Consider the following 18,051-nt stretch of genomic DNA (forward strand, 5'->3'; position numbering starts at 1 on the left):
GTGCTAATTAATCAAACAGACATTTAAAAGCATACAAATATGATCACTCAACATACTTATTTTCCACATTTATTTTAGACAAAAGTGCTATGATCACAGTAAGTTCACCATTTAATACTAATAATAACTCAGGTAATTTTTATGTGAATAGAACATGACTATACAAAAATTCACCTAAAAACTTGTTCTTTCTTTCCAATTCCACAAATACTAAGAGGGCAGAAGTTATTGCTGAGGATTATAATGCAAAGATATCTGCTATATAACTTGAATCAATATGGTTCCAAACTTTAGAAAAATAAAAACCATTTTGTTTGACATAATGAAGAAAGAAAAGTGATTAACTTTAAAAGCCTTTAGAATTTTGGAATGAGAATACACTATAAAGGAAAATATTTATAATCCCTAACACTTTACAGAAGTCATTTTTAATACCCAGCAAATATGAACTATAACAGATGATCAAGGTTATTTAATACTCCCCAAGGTTTTTCAAGCCCAGTTGTTCTTAACCTAGGGGCACATCAGAATCACCCAGGGAACTTCAGAGATAGGGGAAATGCAACGTAATTACACCAAGATCTCTCAGGATGGAGAGATTTTTTTTAACTTTAAAGCTCCCAAAGGGATCCCAAATGTTCAGCCAGGGTTGAGATCCACTAACTCCCTTAGTTAGGGTCTCTTCAAAACAAGTTAGAAAAAGAATAAATTAATAAAATACCATTATACTAACTTTGGTGGGGGGGAGATCTATAATGGAAAGAATGAGAACACTGTTCCCACAAGATCTCCCTCTGCCTTTAAGAAATGATTTCAGGCTATTTTATAACTGCTATTTTGAACATGACTATTACTCAAAATCTATGTGATCTAATAAATAGAAGTATTCCAAGAAATGTATTAACACTGTATTTAATCACTTCCAAGATTAACATTTCACTAAAGAATGTATCTTCCAAAGGGAGAGTAATCCAAAACTTTGTATTCATTTCTAAATCAACATATGTAGATACAAAGTAAACCTACACTTCTTTCTAGCCAATAAATAGAAGAGATGAAACTGTTTTAATTATATAGGAAGAATTAGTTTACTGCAAAGAAACAAAGTGTCCAAAATATTGGCGATGTAATTTACCGACTTTCTAGCAGGTAACACAACACAACCCAAATATGCCAAAATCACAATTATCTGATTAGGCTGTTTCAATTCACACTGCACAGTCCTTTTTAATAAATTACAAACTCACCTGTGCAGCAAGGTCAGGGTTCTGACTTAGTGACTGCATCATGCTTCTCATGTAGGGGGCAGACAACATGTTTTGCATAAGTTGTGGGTTTTCAGTTATTTGTTGCAACAAGCTCTGCATTCCTGGTGTGTTGAACATACTAGCTGAAAGTTTGTTAAAAAAAAAAAAAAGACACTGTATCAAGGAAAAGACAAAAGTAAAAGCTTCGAAATACAATATATACCACATGTCATTTTCAGAACTGCAGATGAGCATACATATTACTAATCAACTGAACCAAGAAAGAATTTTAAAACTAAGATCTCCAAAACTGCACACTCAACATATACCAGTAAAGGAGGGCTTACGATGTTGAACATTCTGGTTACACTTGCAATAAAACCATATCTAATGGAAAGGCTAGGTTCTGAAGTCAATTTGAGAAGCAAAAATTAGATACAGTCAAAATTACTATTGAAAAATCCCATATATAGAGTAAGTCTGGGCCAACGTTTCTTCTAGGACTGTTTAATTAGAACAATCACGTCCAGCATTTGCTATGCTCATGCTTGAAGTAAGCGCTCATACCCAGGAAACCACAGATGCAGCCTCCATCCCATTCAGTACTGACACTCACTCAGCAAAATAGCAGGCACATTTAACATTTCAGAGCAGAGACTAAGAACAGTGACAAGGACCGGATTACCTGGTTCAAATCTAATCTAACTAAACTTGGGCAAGTTATTTGGCCTCTTCATACTTCCAGTTTCCCCATCTGTCAAATGGAATAAATAGTATCTACTGCACAGGGCAGGTTGTGACAATTAAATTAATGTACAACTATGCTTGTCACTTTTTTTTTTTTTTTTTTTTTTTTTTTTTGCTGAGAGCTATAGCTAATCGAATTCAACTTTCTTTGAAAACTAATTTGCTCAACACATAACCAGATTTTCACTTGCTGACTAGATATACTCAACTTCAAATATATTCTCAAACTCATTATACGCAAACTTTAACTCATTAGTTTTTTCATTTCCCTTCTGCTCTCATTCCATCCAGTGTTAATTTTATCAGGCTTAAAACATCTGACACTTCCCATTAATCCTTCTAGTTTATTTTAATTCTGCTGGGGGTTTTGGGATAAGCATTCTTTTTTTTCCTATTTTCTCAAGTTGTTTCAATTAGGTTACTTTCCACATCCTAGAGTCTAAGAATATTCTAACACAAGTGTTGACAAACATAGCCTACAGAGCAAATATGGCCCACGACCTGTTTTCGTACAACTCACAAGCTGAAAATGGTTTTACAGTTTTGAATGGTTAAAGAAACAAAAATATTTTGTGAAATTTGAAAACTATATGCAATTCAAACTTCAGTGTCCATAAACAACATTTTCTTGGAATACAGTCATGCTCAGGCGTTCGTGGTCTACGACTGCTTGTGTACCACAAAAGCCAAGCGGTTCCAGCGGAGGCTGTGCACGGCCCTACCCTACCGCTACAGACCCAGACCGCTGCTCAGCGTGCCATACGTTACGTGTGGTGCTGTAGCATGTTGTTATTTTATTTCTTTTTTTTAAACTACCAGTACATACCAATCACATAAGAACAAGAAGAAAAAGGGAAAGTTGGACTATAAATATGGTGCATTTAAGGCACAACGGAGCATGGATTATTTTATCAAATAAGATGGTAAAGCACTGTATTTTTATGCAATGACAAGGAGGGAATACAATATACTTCAACATTGCTAGACTAAGCACTGATCACAGTATTCCCAACTCACAGGCAAGCAACAGTCAGGAAAACACAAAATTTAAAATGCAGCCATGTCATCACAGCCAGATTTCTTTACAAAAATAAAAAAATGAAAATAAGGCTACAACCAGTTAAGTTTCCAAATGGCTCATTTGTTAGCCAAAAAGAAAAGTATATACTAGTGGTGATTAATTGGCATGCTTAATGAAATCTTGATTGCGGCAGCCAAATATAAATGTGTCCAGAGAAAATAAACACGTTTAAGCCTATTAGCCTTTCAAGGAGAATGGTTTCTCAAGAGTTAAGAACACTGGGCTCCCAGAATTAATATTCAATTAAAAAACAATGCAAATTATTCTGAGTGGTATTCCTTTGTTTTTAGTGAGTTGACAGATGTTACTGCTCAGTTCTTGTTTGAGAAGTCAATGCCAAGTTTAAAGTTACTGAAAAATTAAGCCTTTATAAACAGTCTGCATAGAACTACAAGCAAAACTACTGTTTCAAAGTCGAGAAAATACGATTTTGATGCAACCTGAAATAGAATCAGCTAAGATGTGCGTATCTGAAGATGAAAACGTATGTGGAGGACTAGAAGGATTACTTAGACAAACACAGAAAGCTTATAAAAAAATATAACGTATTTAAAAACTATGGTTATTCATTGTCTTATTCATTAGCAGGTACTCTGGAAAATATTTTGAACTGTCATGTTATTCAACCGTAGAAGTATCAATGGTGAACACCATTTCACTCTTGTAAACTTCGTCAGTCAATTCCAAGAATTTTTGTCAGAAATATCCTGACTTGTCCAACCACACAGAAGCAGTGTGATGGCTTAGCAGAGGTAAAGTGTTTGTTTTGTAAGAGGTAAAGTTTAACTTCAAATTTTATTTTAGCTAAAGGCTAAGACTGAAATTCTGAACCACTTAACCACCACTACCAAATACCCAAATAACTTTGGAAATTACCTTTTGCTAGAGACTTGGTAATGTTTCCCAATGAATTCTACCCATAATTATAAGGCAAACAGCATGCAAACATGTGAAACTCATACTGTGGTAACGTGATTTTGACAATGACAGAAATCGTTTAAATGACAACGTCAAGGTGCTTTATACATTCTCTTGCTGTCAAAAGTTAAAACAAGATTCTCCACTCCCATAAATTTACAGGGTTTTTTTTTTTTTTAGTTCACACTGAATTTCAGCACCATGTTTTGGACCTCAATACGAGTGTAAAGAAAATTTCCACGTTTCAAAAGTCACTTAACTGTGTAAGTGAGGTTCTACCACCTAACCTTCAATTGGAAGTGATTAATCTGCAATGACATGTTAGAAGCAAAGAAGAATCTAACAGAATCCTATAAATGCTTCCAACTGGTGATAAGGTTATTAAAATCATATACTTTTGGAATGAGTACATATTTAAGTAAAATCTCATTACATATCACACGAATAGATGAACAATTTGATTTTGACAACAGGAAACACTGTGAATATCAATTAGGCAAATGTCATCCCTAAAAAAGAAATCCTATCATTAGTAGGTACATATGAAAAAATATTACACTCTATTATATTTTTACTTATTGTAATGTGTTTTCTCTCATAATATTCTCGCTTTGCTCTTGACATGCAAGGCCTAAGCATTACCCGTCCCCTTGCAGGAAAAATTTGTTGACTTCTGCTCTAGATTTCCTCACAACTAGAGTAAGTGCTTACAGGGCAAAAGAAGAGTCAAGGGTTTTATCTTTACAAGTACATGTGTGTATATATGTGTGTATGTAACTGTGAACAGTTGAGTAAAAATCACAATAGTGTACAGCATGCTAACAAATTGTTAGGCCAGCAGAATCCATTCCCTTTTGCTGTTTTTGTTCTCCTTTGATGTAAACAATAACACGATATCTTAAAGTATCAAGCCATTAAGTAAAAAAATCCGAATAAAAAGTCACAAAACTGATTTTCTGACAAAAGCTGTTACTGTAGATAACCATGTTATAGTTAAAAAAAAAACAAACAATTCACCTATCAGGAGATCTGATTAAATCTTTGTTCTGTCTGCTCTAAGATCTGTGAAATGTAAATAAAGTATCTCTTTCAAAAGACAGTTTAAGAATCAAATAAGCAGTAAGTAAAATACAGAACGGATAATTTTTCCCCTAATTTAAAAATGGTATTACTTCGGATGTGAACTAGACCACTACGGTGCTCATCTGGGAATATATACAAACACTGAATCATTACATTGTACACCTGAAACTAACACTATGTCAAATGTAGTTCAATTATTTAAAATGGCAATACTTCAATTTTTATAAAATCTTTATTATACTCAAAAACTTCATCATGCCCACTATAGTCTATAAAGAATATATACTACAGTGACCACCAATGACTTCCCATTATGACTTCTCTCAGTAATGACCTTTTTAAAAATTCCTCATCCAGCACCTCACCTTTCCACTTCCTCTGCCAAACACCAGCCATCTTTTTTTTTTTTTTTTTAAGATTTTATTTATTTATTCGACAGAGATAGAGACAGCCAGCGAGAGAGGGAACACAAGCAGGGGGAGTGGGAGAGGAAGAAGCAGGCTCATAGCGGAAGAGCCTGATGTGGGGCTCGATCCCATAACGCCGGGATCACACCCTGAGCCGAAGGCAGGCGCTTAACCGCTGTGCCACCCAGGTGCCCCAACACCAGCCATCTCTTAAAGCATATCCAGTCCTTCTCACCTTAGGGAAGTGGTCCCATGCTTTCATTTCTTCTCAATTCCATGCCAAGCACTAGAACTAACATCATCACTCTAGCTACAGATTTTAGACCTAATTCTTAGCATCTGAATAGCTGACAAAAGGACTTCCATTTATTGAGTCTAGTCTACAGAGAAATGATCAAAAGTAAATTCCAGAATCTCCAGCAGCTTTATACAAACCTAGATCTTAAAGCCACTGTAGAAAGTCTGATCCATGAGGTCTGAGGTTAGGACCTAGGAATCTGATTTTTAACAAACCTGGCAGGTACTCTGATACAGCTCATTCAGCCCTGCTCTCAAGACTGGAGTTTGAGAATCCACTGATCTAGAATAGAAACTAGACTAAAGCCAAGAAACACATGCTCCAGAAGGAAGTCCACAGGTAACTGTACTCTCTCTGCACTTCAGTTTTCCTAGTGTTGAAATGAGATGACCACCCACTTGTCCATAAGATGGGTTTTGGGAGAAGTGGGTGGTCATCTCATCAGTAACCCTTTCCACTATAATGCACACAAGTGATTAATACTAATCACTACATATTTAAAACTTCTATTTAAAAACTTGCAACATGAAAAGATAATTCATAAAATTTACTTCTCTCTCTCACACACACACACACACACGCACAAAGATTAACAGTATAAAAGTGTTTTCATTATTCAAATAAGTGAGGATAACGAAGAAAAACAGTGTGAGTTGTAATGAGCCTACCTCCTACTCCAGGCCCCAAATTGGGCGCAGATGAGCTCTGCCCAGAAGTGCCACTGGCAGCACCACCACCAGTGCCCCCCACAGCGCTGGTGGTCCCACTGGAAGCTGATGAACTCTGGGAAGCCTGTGGAGCCCACGGATTGGGTAATGGATCCCTATTTTCCGTACGGGAAGGTTGACTACCTTCACCTGAGGATGTATTGCTCACTAGGGAAGCAAATGGATTACCACCAAACTGTAACAAAAGACACAAAAATCATAAAGAATAAGGTTTTGTTTTAAATAACAGATATGGAACTCTTTTTTAAATGAAAACTGTATTCCCCATATAAAGGTACCCTTCAATCACACACATACACGCGTCAAGACAGGAGCTACCCTCTGGCCTAAGCCTTAGGGGCCTGCGCTATCACCTGTTCCTGTGCAGCACTCAGCATTGGTTCCTGAATATCCGTGTACATGCGCCGTAAAGCATTATATCCGCCTGGGATGCTTTCTAGGTTACTCAAGGCTCGGTCCTGGTTTCTCATCATTTCCTGCATCATTGCTGGATTCCTGGCAAGTTCCAATGTCTACGAAAAGATATCCATATAAAAAGGCACGGAAATACACACGAATTAATTTAGCTATTAACCACCACAGCTGATTAGTTCACAAGTTTTCTAACTATGAATTAGCAGTCTTCAATAATTAAATCGGAAACTTACTTTCAATAATTCCTGCTCAATGTCACCTCAATGTAACATTCAAGTAACACCAAGAAAGAAGCACTCTGTTGTGAATGAATGCCCATCTCTTAGATCGGATTCTTTTTGTTTCTTAAATGTGCAAACTAAATGATCTTTAAAATATAGCAGAAAATTCAAATTTCAAACAGTACAAATTAGTGTGTTGTTGAGTTTTCCTGAACAGATATCAGGATTTCTTTTTGTAGCCTAGCCATCTATAAAAGGCAAGCTCCTAAAGCATAGAAAATTAAGAACTAAGTATATAATTCTTTAGCTAAATGAGCTGAAAGAACTTTCCACATACTTGTCTCATAATATCTGGATTATTCAGCATATGACTAATTTCTGGGTTTCTCTGAATCAACTGCTGCATTTGTGGATTGGCCATAATTAACTGCCTCATCAGGTCAGGATTTGAGAGCATGCTCTGGACAAAGGGATTCTCCATAATCTGGACCATCATTTCAGGATTGGACATAAGTTGCCGCTGCATCTGGCTTTGTAGTTCAGAGAAGTTGGTAGTATTCAAACCCAAGCTACTCAGACCTGCAAGCCCTCCAAGGCCACCTAAGAAGATAAAGAAAAGACACATAAATGAAAGTCAGAAATTTTATCATTAACATGACTGTGCTGAAGTGTGAAAATGCAAAAATACTGACTCGATAGTCCCATTACGGAAAACCACTTTTTTTTTTTTAAGATTTTATTTATTTGAGAGAGAGAGAGCAGGAGAGAGAGAGAATGCACAGGCAGGGGGGAGGGGAAGAGGGAGAGGGAGAAGCAGGCTCCCCACTGAGCAGGGAGCCTGATGCAGGACTCGATCCCAGGACCCTGGGATCATGACCTGAGCTGAAGGCAGACACTTGATGGGCTGAGCCACCCAGGCGCCCTGGAAAACCATTTTAAAGCACACAGAATTCATATTACTTTTAAAAATACATATGTGATTTCTGTAATTAATATTAGCCAAAATTCCATTCATCTTGATATTTAAGTTTAAATAATAAAACCAACTAAAATATGTATTTCCTGGACACCTGGGTGGCTCAGTCAGTTAAGCATCTGCCTTTGGTGCAGGTCATGATCCCAGGGCCCTGGGATCGAGTCCCGAATCGGGCTCCTTGCTCAGTGAGGAGCCTGCTTCTCCCTCTGCCTGCTGCTCCTCCTGCTTGTGCTCTATCTCTGACAAATAAATAAATAAAATCTTTAAAAAAATATTTTTTAAATATGTGTTTCCGATGTGTGGCATAATGCAATATATTTTTGGTCTTCGTCCCAGATTCCTGGCACAGACCTCCTAAAAGCCTTAGAATTTCCAGAGTGAAGGAAGTGTCTTTTGTTCTACGTTACAAGCCCCTTTAGATCACACTTCATTTATGCCAATTAATTACTTAGTGTGGAGTACCTAGATAGCCTCAGGATGGGTGATCACCAAAAAGACCAAGTGGCAAAAGAGTGGGTACTTCTAGCCCTACCCACCAACCTCCAGGCGGAGGAAAAGAGAGCTATATTGGAGACTGAGCTCTGTAAAAACTCTTGGGCAATGAGATCCAGAAAACTTCCATGTTAGCAAACACTTCCAGGGCAGGGGAACTCTGCACTCTCCCACGCCCCCATTTCTTGCCCTATGCTTCTCTTCCGTTTGTTTATTTCAAAAGTGTAACCTTTATAATAAACTGGTAAATGTAAGTAGTGTTTTCCTGAATTTTGTGAGCCGTTCTATCAAATTATCAAACAGGGAGGGGACCTGTGGGGACCCCCCCCCCCCAATTTATAGCCCACAGGTCAAAACACATGGTCCAGTATCTAGACTGGTATCTGAAGGAGAGGCAGTCTTGGGGACTGAAGGACACTTTTAAACCTATGGGATCGGACACCAACTCCAGGTAGGTACTGTCAGAACTGAACTGAGACACCCTAGAATACGCCCACTCAAAGAAGAGAGAAAAAATATGTACTGGACTATACTTCTAAATAATCTCTCTCCAGAAGACTAGTTTAAGTTCAGAAAGTAGAATTCACCTGTAAACTCTGGTTAGAACAGAGCTGCTGCCGATCAAGGAGAGAAAAGGCCAGGACATACAATGAAAACAGACGTCTTCTGGGAGGAATTAAGTCATGGAAAAACCTAACAGATCCAAGATGACTGAGTGATTATCATAAAATGTTAACTGTAAAAATTACATAACCAAATGCATTCATTCAAGAAGTAACAACAGGGAATAACTGCATAGAGAAGAGGTATGGAAAGAGATTTAGTGGGGAAGAAGCAGTAGTTTAAAGGGCAAGAGAAGCATTTTTGCATTTGTTTTCCTTATTTACTGAGCACTTTCTAATAGGCCGGGAACTATGCTACACACGTAGAGAATAACATGACAAGAAACAAGTACTAAATATAGAACTCAATTTAGTGAGAAAGACCAACAAGGAAAATACAGAATAAGTACTCTAACAGAAACAGTCACAAGATACTATGGTCATAGATAGTACCTAAGTGGGATGGCTGCTTTCCATAAGATGACACTTAATGAGTATAGAGAATGAACAGGCTGGCAAGAAATGGGAAGGATTCGGAAGAAAGATGTAATACTAAACACAACAAACATTATACACAAAAAGCATAGAGATAAATACGACTATTGATGTGTTCCTGAAATCACAAAAAGTTCAGTCTGAATGGAAGAGCAGAGAGCAGTGCTCACCAAACATTCCACATGCAATCTTTTATTTCTTTTGCATTTGGACAGGCCCATGTGACTAGTTATGACCAAAGGACTGCAAGAAATGTTTCACTTCTGGCCAAAATACAGAAGGTCCAGCTTGAGACTCTTGGCTATATCTTCTCCCATGTCCCAAGTGGTGTAGTTACAAGTTGGAAGGATTCCATAAGCCTGAATCTCTGAGGACTGACCATGTAGATGGGGGCATCACTGAAGAATGAAGGAAAGCTTTGGAGCAAGAAATTAGGCTTTGTGGTTAAGCTACTGAGTTTGGTTATCTATTACCAAAAGATAGATAACCTAATAAAACTTGAGCTGTGTTAAGAAATGAGAATGGAGAGGCAGACAAAAGCTAAACCATAAAGTCTTGATAGATTTTAAGCAGAACAGTCACTTCAGATGTTCTTATTCTAATAACAGTGTGGAAATGACTCACAGTAAACATCACAGATTTTTAAAAGTTGAGGAACTGCATCAAGGAAGTAACAACAGAAGAGGTATGGAGAGACTGAGTGGGGAAGAGGTAGCAGTTTGAGGGGCAAGATTAGAGTCTCTGCACTTGTTTTCCTTTGCTTTCTGAGGAGACACACACACAGGCTAAAGTACTTAGAGAACATCAAGTAATATCAAAGAGGAGAGTTGAACACAAGACATGGAGTTCACAAGTGCTATGGGTTGAGCTACAGGTTTGAGAGTCACCAAGATACAGGAGGAAGATAATGTCACGACAAGAAGAAAGACAAGGAACTACTCTGGGGAACAATACCAATCAGAAGAAAGGAAACCCATAAATGAGACAGAAAAAAATAGTCAGAAAATTAACCAGGGAAAAACAATAAAAGGAGTTACAGGAAGAAAATTTCGAGGACAGACTAGTAAGCATTGAGAGAGACTGAATTAAAACAAAAATGTGTCCACTAAATTCAGCAAGCCAAGAGGTCAATGGTGACCTTACCGAATAAATTTTCAATGAAGTGATGGGTGAAAAAACAGAGCACAGCAAACTTAGTGAACGGGAAATACAGACAGAAAAAGGAAAATGCTCTTTCCAAAGACAGCTAAGAAGAGAAGCAAAGGAAAGGGGGGTGGTGGGATTCCATAGCTTTTATACATGGGACAGGCCTTCGCGAGAAGAGGCACCAAAAAGCAAACCTAATTATATAGGGTAAATGGAATAAATGATGAAGAAAAGCAAATGAGATAGGAGGGGATAGAAATGAGACTGGAAATGAAGGAAATGGAGAGATGTATGGCCTCAGACAAATTAACTAAAAGCTTGTCTGGGCTTCAATTTCTTTGCCTATAAAATGAGGGAAGAGGGAAGAGATTTACTTCGACAATACCTTCCATGACTCTGAACATTAAATCACTTCATTCTAATCCCTCTGGATTGTTCATGCCAGTAATTCTGCCATCTAAAACTTGCCAAAAGAGACACATTTACACTAGGCTCATTCTAGAAAACAAGAGCAGCAAAAATGTGAAGGTTTAAAAAAAAAAAAAGAAAGAAAGAAAGAAAGAAAGAAAAGAAAATGTGAATCGCTGCCATGCCCTAAGAGGTTTCCAACATAGTTGGCACAGTAGAACTAAATTACTAAAAAACTTTTTCTGGAAGGAAGGAAAGGTATGATCCTTGATATGTGAAAACTGTACATATTTTTTAAAATGTCTTTTCAAAGTACTATTATACCACTTAAGAACTGAAAGAAGCACACCGAACCATTTATCTACACCTAGTTCAGTGTCCGTTAGTTTCAGAATACTCTTACCCCAACAAAGCCTTCCACAGAACCTCAGCATAAAACTGATAGAAGAAAAGTGGTTTGGGCTGATGCAGGAGCTCCTAAGCCAACGGACTTGCTCCTAGGCCCCAGCCCTCCGCTATGTGTTCAAGACACTAATGAAGTCTGAGTCCTTCATTTTACGAATCAGAAAATTACATTCAGGGGGTTAGCTTAGCTTATGAACAACAATTTCCTAATCTTCCTCAGATTCAATGATGTGGTAAGTCAGATCAGATACACACATGCTACATCTCTCTCATTATTTAAAAACAAAATAAGTGCCGTGAATTTATCACTTATTAAATGTAAATGTAAGCTGACCAAGCACATCTATATTCCCAACTACTTCATTAATACCTACAATTAAAGAAGTCAGTTACAGAAGTAATTGTTGTTGTTGTGGAAGTGATTTAATGTTTAAATCTATCATTTTATCCAAAACCACCCTGGGTGAAAAGGAGGTTTTTTTTCCTATCCCTGTAAAATAACTAAAGACACTTACCTAAACCAAAAGGGTTGCTGGTGGCAGAACCCGATGTGGAGTTAGTACTAGGAGCCGATGATGTGGTAACGTTGCTTCCACTGGTACTCGTTTGCTGAGCTGAATGATCCTGAGGCCTAGGAAAAATAACCATATCATGGTGTAAACAGAGAACTAATTATTTTTAAAAGAACCTCTGAAATTCCAGAATTCTCAGAAATCAAAGTGTAAGTTTTCAGACCAACTCAAATTGTCATAAGGTAAATACCCGGAGATAACTAAGCATTAAGAACATAAATATGAAGAAGCATAGCAAACCCCTATACAAGTTAAGCTATACTTCAACTGCCCCCCTCCATAAATATTTCATTACTTTCAATCACAATGATAATGTAAGACAATGGAGAGACAGGTCACCCCACAGAAGAGAAAACAATGACTAGTCACACCCACAAAGCCTGACTATTTAAGCAATTTTTTATTTACCCCCTTCTACGTTCTTGAGGATTGAGGGGGGAAGTTCTACTCAGCCTTTTGAAATTGTTAAAAGTAAAAAATTAAAAAAGTCACCAAAAGCAGGCTAAGAAATCAATACCAGTAATAACTTGTATTGTTTTAATTACTTAATATTATCTTTAGTTAAAAAAAAATAGAGACACTTTATTGGAAACCCCTTCCATCTGATACCAGTTAAGAGTTCTGAGTCTCACTCACTGCTTCTTTCTGTGATTCTAAGATGTGTATTTTTTTCATTATAACATTTCTGAAATCAAGATGTGTCTTACAATTGGTGACAACCAGGCATCAACTGTCATGCCTATGCATATGTATTCTGTAAGACTTCAAGTAAGTGATTATACCAGACACGCTGTGTTTAAGAGCACATAAAATATCTTCAGGAGGGGTGCCTGGGTGACTCAGTCAGTTAAGCATCTGCCTTCGGCTCAGGTCATGATCCCAGGGTCCTGGGATCAAGTCCCTCATCGGGCTCCCTGCTCAGCGGGGAGTCTGCTTCTGCCTCTCCCTCTGCGCCTCTTCCCCTGCCCCACTCATGTTCTCCCTTCTCTCTCTCTAATAAATAAATAAAATATATTTTTTAAATGTCTTCAGGAAGATTTCACCATTAATTGGTACTATAAAGTTACTGTGTATACAGAAAAGCATAGAAACAGAACAGAAGGAATGAATTTTGTATCAGGGAAGCAACTATTTGCCACTGGGGGAAAACCAGCATAAAACTTTGCAGAATGGGTGTCAGTGCCTTGGAAGAAACTCCTGGAGAAAACACTGTAGCAATCTTCTACAAGATGCCGCACCACAAACTCAACAGTAGAGCTTCATCACATATGCAAAAACACGAATACTTATGATGAAGTCAAAACGTAGTTCAAAAGAATCACTCAATGTCAAGTACTGTTAGGAAGACGTTAACCAATTTATTTCATGTATATTTTCTTTGAATGTATGCATACATACAAAAAGTTCTATGATAAAATACTACATCCAAAAAAGAAGTCTAAAGGAGGTCTTCTACTAAATATAAAATAAAAATTTCAAGTGAAAAGAAAACAGTGTGGCAGTATTTTTTATTAGTGATACACAATATAAAGATGTCTCTTAAAAATTGATAATGAGGGGCACCTGGGTGGCTCAGTCAGTTAAGCATCTGCCTTCGGCTCAGGTCATGATCCCAGGGTTCTGGGATCGAGCCCTGCATCTGGCTCCCTGTTCAGTGGGGAACCTGCTTCTTCCTCTACCTCTGCCCCACACCACTTGTGCTCTCTCTCTCAAATAAATAAAATCTTTTAAAAAATTGATAATGAAATATGGCTGCTCATTTGTGGTTTGCCAAGGAGATGAGATACCCTTGATCTTGTCCAAAAATCTCCCTAAAACAAAAAGCACAGCTAAAAACATATTAATTTGCTTATTCTATAATTCAAATAACTTAGAATTATGACTTAATTTAGAAATATGACTTAATCCTGATGAACTCCCTAAAATATCAAATGTGTAAGCGTCACCATTACTGAATCACATTTGTTTGTTTTTTAACTTATCAACAACAAATAAATGAATTTTAATACATGTAAATATTAATGGCAGAGAAAGCCATGTAAAACCAAGACTGGTTATTTATTTTTTTTTAGAGATTTTATTTATTTGAGAGAGCTAGAAAGAGAGCGCGCATGAGCGCGCATCCAAGCACATACAGGGGAAGGGGCAAAGGGAGAGGGAGAAGCAGACTCCCCATTGAGTGAGGAAGCCCCACGGGGGTGGGGGTGGGGTGCTCAATCCCACAACCATGAGATCATGACCTGAGCAGAAGGCAGACACTTAACCAACTGAGCCACCCAAGCGCCCCAAGACTGGTTATTTTTTTTAAAAGAAATACAGTTGACTCTTGAACAACACAGGTTTGAACTACAAAGGTCCAATTATACTTGGATTTTTTTCAATAAAGACGGAACAGTACTATAAATGTATTTTCCTTATGATTTTCTTAGTAACATTTTTCTCTAGCTTATAGCATGAAAACAGTATCTAATACACATACAAAATATGTGTTAACCAACTCTTTACATTACCAGCAATCAACAGTAGGCTAGAGTAGTTAAGTTTTGGGGGAGTCAAAAGGTATACTCAGATTTTTGACTACATGGGGATTAGTGCCCCTAACACCTGAATTATTCAACAGTTAACTACATAAGCATTTATTCAGTTTAAAGCTCTAGGTCTTCTAAAACCATACCTGTTTTGTGTTTTGATGACAAGGTGAACAGTAAGTCCATCATGAATTCCATGCTGACTCAAAGTATCTTGATCTTTTAAAATTTTTCCAGCAAATATCAACACAAGTTGGTCAGTATGTGATTTGAAACGTTTAGAGATTTCTTCCTTGAACTAAAGAAGATAACAATAAAATAATTATTACAGGTGTTGCATAACACCACCTGGTTTCTACTAGTACTTCAAAAAGGCCCCTACTACAGATATTGCAACAATTCAAACAATATAAAGATACATCTTTTCTTTTTCAGCATCTTAAACATAGTGGGAAATGAGTATTCACATTTCACTCATCTCCAACACTAAGATTTTATTATAAGTACACATGTCCTATATTCAACTTTCTGCTAAGGCCTGACAACTCACTTCTTCCCAATATCCTTGTTCTTTTTGTATCAATGGTGCTAAAAGCCACACACAGCTGTTACCAAGTTTACAATAATCTATGCCTCAGCTTTCCATCTCCAGCCCTGCTCCATTCTAGATAATACATATGCAGCCAAGCTCCTATTCTCGGCCTATTACACTTACTTTCCTCCCCACCTTTTTCATTCAACATTCATTAACAAGAAGTACTAGGCAGGAAGCACGAGGGCAACTAAAGAAAGCTTTCCAATGAAAACTAAAGAAAGATTAGGAAGTAGCCAAGAAAACCTGAAGAAAGACTTTCCAGGGACAAGAATAACATGCAAAAACAGAAAAGATCTTCATACTATAAACAAACAAACAAAAAGCCTTATTTATTCTATGTCAGATCAGTGTTTTATCATCTTTATCACAATCATCTGTAGGCTTAGGCTTTGCTCCACCCTCCAAATCAGGAAATTTCAGAGTCGACCAAAGAATCTACGTTAACAGACTACCTCAGAGAATTACTCCAAATTCAGAAAAGAATCACACCTTAAACCACTCTCCCCCAATGCTCTACACAAATGGGTATCAACAGATGAAGGCGCTATCACCAAGGGAATGTTTTGGAAATAGAAGGGGGTATGTCTGGTTGTCATAGTAAGTAGGAAGACACATTAAATAATATCTGAGATTTTATAAAATCTTGCAGAAGGCAGGAAAGCGAAGTGTAGAGGGATATAAATAAAATAAGACAGGCTATATGTCAATCACTGTTGAAAATGAGAAGTGCATGAAAGTTCATCACACTCTACCTTTGCATATGAATGAAAATTTTCCATAATCAAGTTACAACACTCAGCGTAAGCAACCGTTGTTTTTTAATCATAAAGGTAATGCAAAATTATGCTGCAGTAAATATTCTGGAGCTTTTCCATCTGAGCTCTCCTTCCTTATCTGAAAACATATCACCTTTTTATCTAAGATAACAATTTCCAGATAACTATAAACTCTTTGTAAAACACCATTTGATAATATCCTATAGAGAGAGGCCAATCAATAATTGAACTATTCTATTACTGACATGTCATTTCTCCCTTTGGTAGCTATAGAAATAGTAACAATGTAATGAGCAGAATACATGGTTTTCTTTTTTTCTACTTTCTTTTTTTAAAATATTTTATTTATTTATTTGAGAGAGCGAGCAAACACGATCAGAGGAGAGGCAGAGGGAGAAGCAGACTCCCTGCCGAGCAGGGAGCCCAACTCGGGACTTGATTCCACAACCCTGAGATCATGACCTGAGCCAAAGGCAGATGATGAACTGACTGAGCCACGCAGGTGCCCAGAACACATGGTTTTCTAAGGACTGAATGAGATGTATGTAAAATGCAAGCACCAAGCACATTGGTGGTGGTCAATAAACTGTAGCTACCCAGCCCTTTTAATCCTCAATAACCCTGAGGTAGATGGGTTTTAATCCTATTTCAGATACAGAAACAAAGACAGGTTCAATATGTCCCTCTCAGTGACATGCTAATAAACTCCCAGGTTAAGATTCACATGTAAGTCTGACTTCAAGGACCAATCCACCCAGATAAACTATAATCTATTTCATATGTAAAATGAGATTAATTTAAATCTAAATGTGTTTCCTAACCATAAAGAAAACATTTTCAGAATCTTTAATACCCCTCATATGTCATTCCGAAATAACTGATTTATCTAACCCATGATTATATGGCATTTTAGCATATTTTAAGATTTGAAAGTAAAATGCCAGACTAAAGAAACACATCTACTCTTATATCCTGTTACATTCCCACTAAAATAGTAAAGGATTTTTTAATGCTTTATGGAGGTCTAACATACCATACAATTTGCCCACTTAAGGCATACAGTTCAATGGTTTTCACTATATACACAGGTATGTGCAATTGACACCACAATTTTAGAACATTTTCATCTTCTCTAAAAGAAACTAATAACACCCTTTAGCTATTACCTTCCTATTCCCCCATCACTGCAACCCTTAAGAACCCACTAATCTACTTTCTATCTCTACAGATTTACCTATGCTTGACATTTCACAAAAATGCAGCTATTTAATATGCGGTCTTTGTAACTGGCTTCTTTTACTTACCATAATGTTTTCAAGGTTCACCCATGTTGTAGCATGTATCCGTACTTTCTTACTTTTTATGGCCAAATACTATTCCATTGCATGGATATACAACATTTTGTTTGGCCATTCAACAACTGACGGACATCTGGGTTGTTTCCACCTTTGGACTCATAAATAATGCTGCTATAAACATTCATACACAAGTTGCAGTGTGGACACAGGTTTTCATTTCTCTTTGGTATATATCTAGATGTAGAATTACTGGGTCATATGTACCCCTTCACTTAACCATTTGAGGAACCACAGAAGTGTTATCCTAAGTACCTGTACCATTGTACATTCCCATCAGCAGTATATAAGGGTTCCAATCTCTCCACATCCTCACCAATATTTATTATCCAACTTTTTAATTACAGCCATCCTAGTGGTTTTGATTTGCATTTCCCTGATAGCTAATGACATTGAATATCTGTTCACGTGCTTATTTACATATCTTCTTTGGAGAACTATTTATTCAGATTCTTTGCCCTTATATTGGTTTGTCTTTTTATTATTGAGTTACAAAAATTTTTTAAGTTTTATTTAATCTCTTACACCCAATGTGGGGCTCAAACTCACAACCCCAA

At 37.1% G+C, this 18,051-nt stretch overlaps 1 protein-coding gene across 3 annotated transcripts in view; it reads right to left on the reverse strand.

Moving 5' to 3' along the window:
- The window catches only part of UBQLN1 (ubiquilin 1), a 55,989-nt gene that overhangs the window by 14,620 nt on the left and 23,318 nt on the right, over window positions 1–18,051 (reverse strand). For all 3 annotated transcript variants that reach the window (XM_045780948.2, XM_045780946.2, XM_045780945.2), the window contains exons 2-7: window positions 14,915–15,066; window positions 12,184–12,299; window positions 7,482–7,744; window positions 6,863–7,021; window positions 6,450–6,684; window positions 1,248–1,390 (exon numbers count right to left, since the gene is read on the reverse strand). In XM_045780948.2, the coding sequence (XP_045636904.1) occupies window positions 1,248–1,390; window positions 6,450–6,684; window positions 6,863–7,021; window positions 7,482–7,744; window positions 12,184–12,299; window positions 14,915–15,066 (1,068 nt within the window). The remainder of the gene's footprint in view (window positions 1–1,247; window positions 1,391–6,449; window positions 6,685–6,862; window positions 7,022–7,481; window positions 7,745–12,183; window positions 12,300–14,914; window positions 15,067–18,051) is intronic.

Source organism: Ursus americanus, chromosome 34 (assembly GCF_024610735.1).
Source record: "Ursus americanus isolate L20-20 chromosome 34, mUrsAme1.1.p, whole genome shotgun sequence".
NCBI lineage: Eukaryota > Metazoa > Chordata > Mammalia > Carnivora > Ursidae > Ursus > Ursus americanus.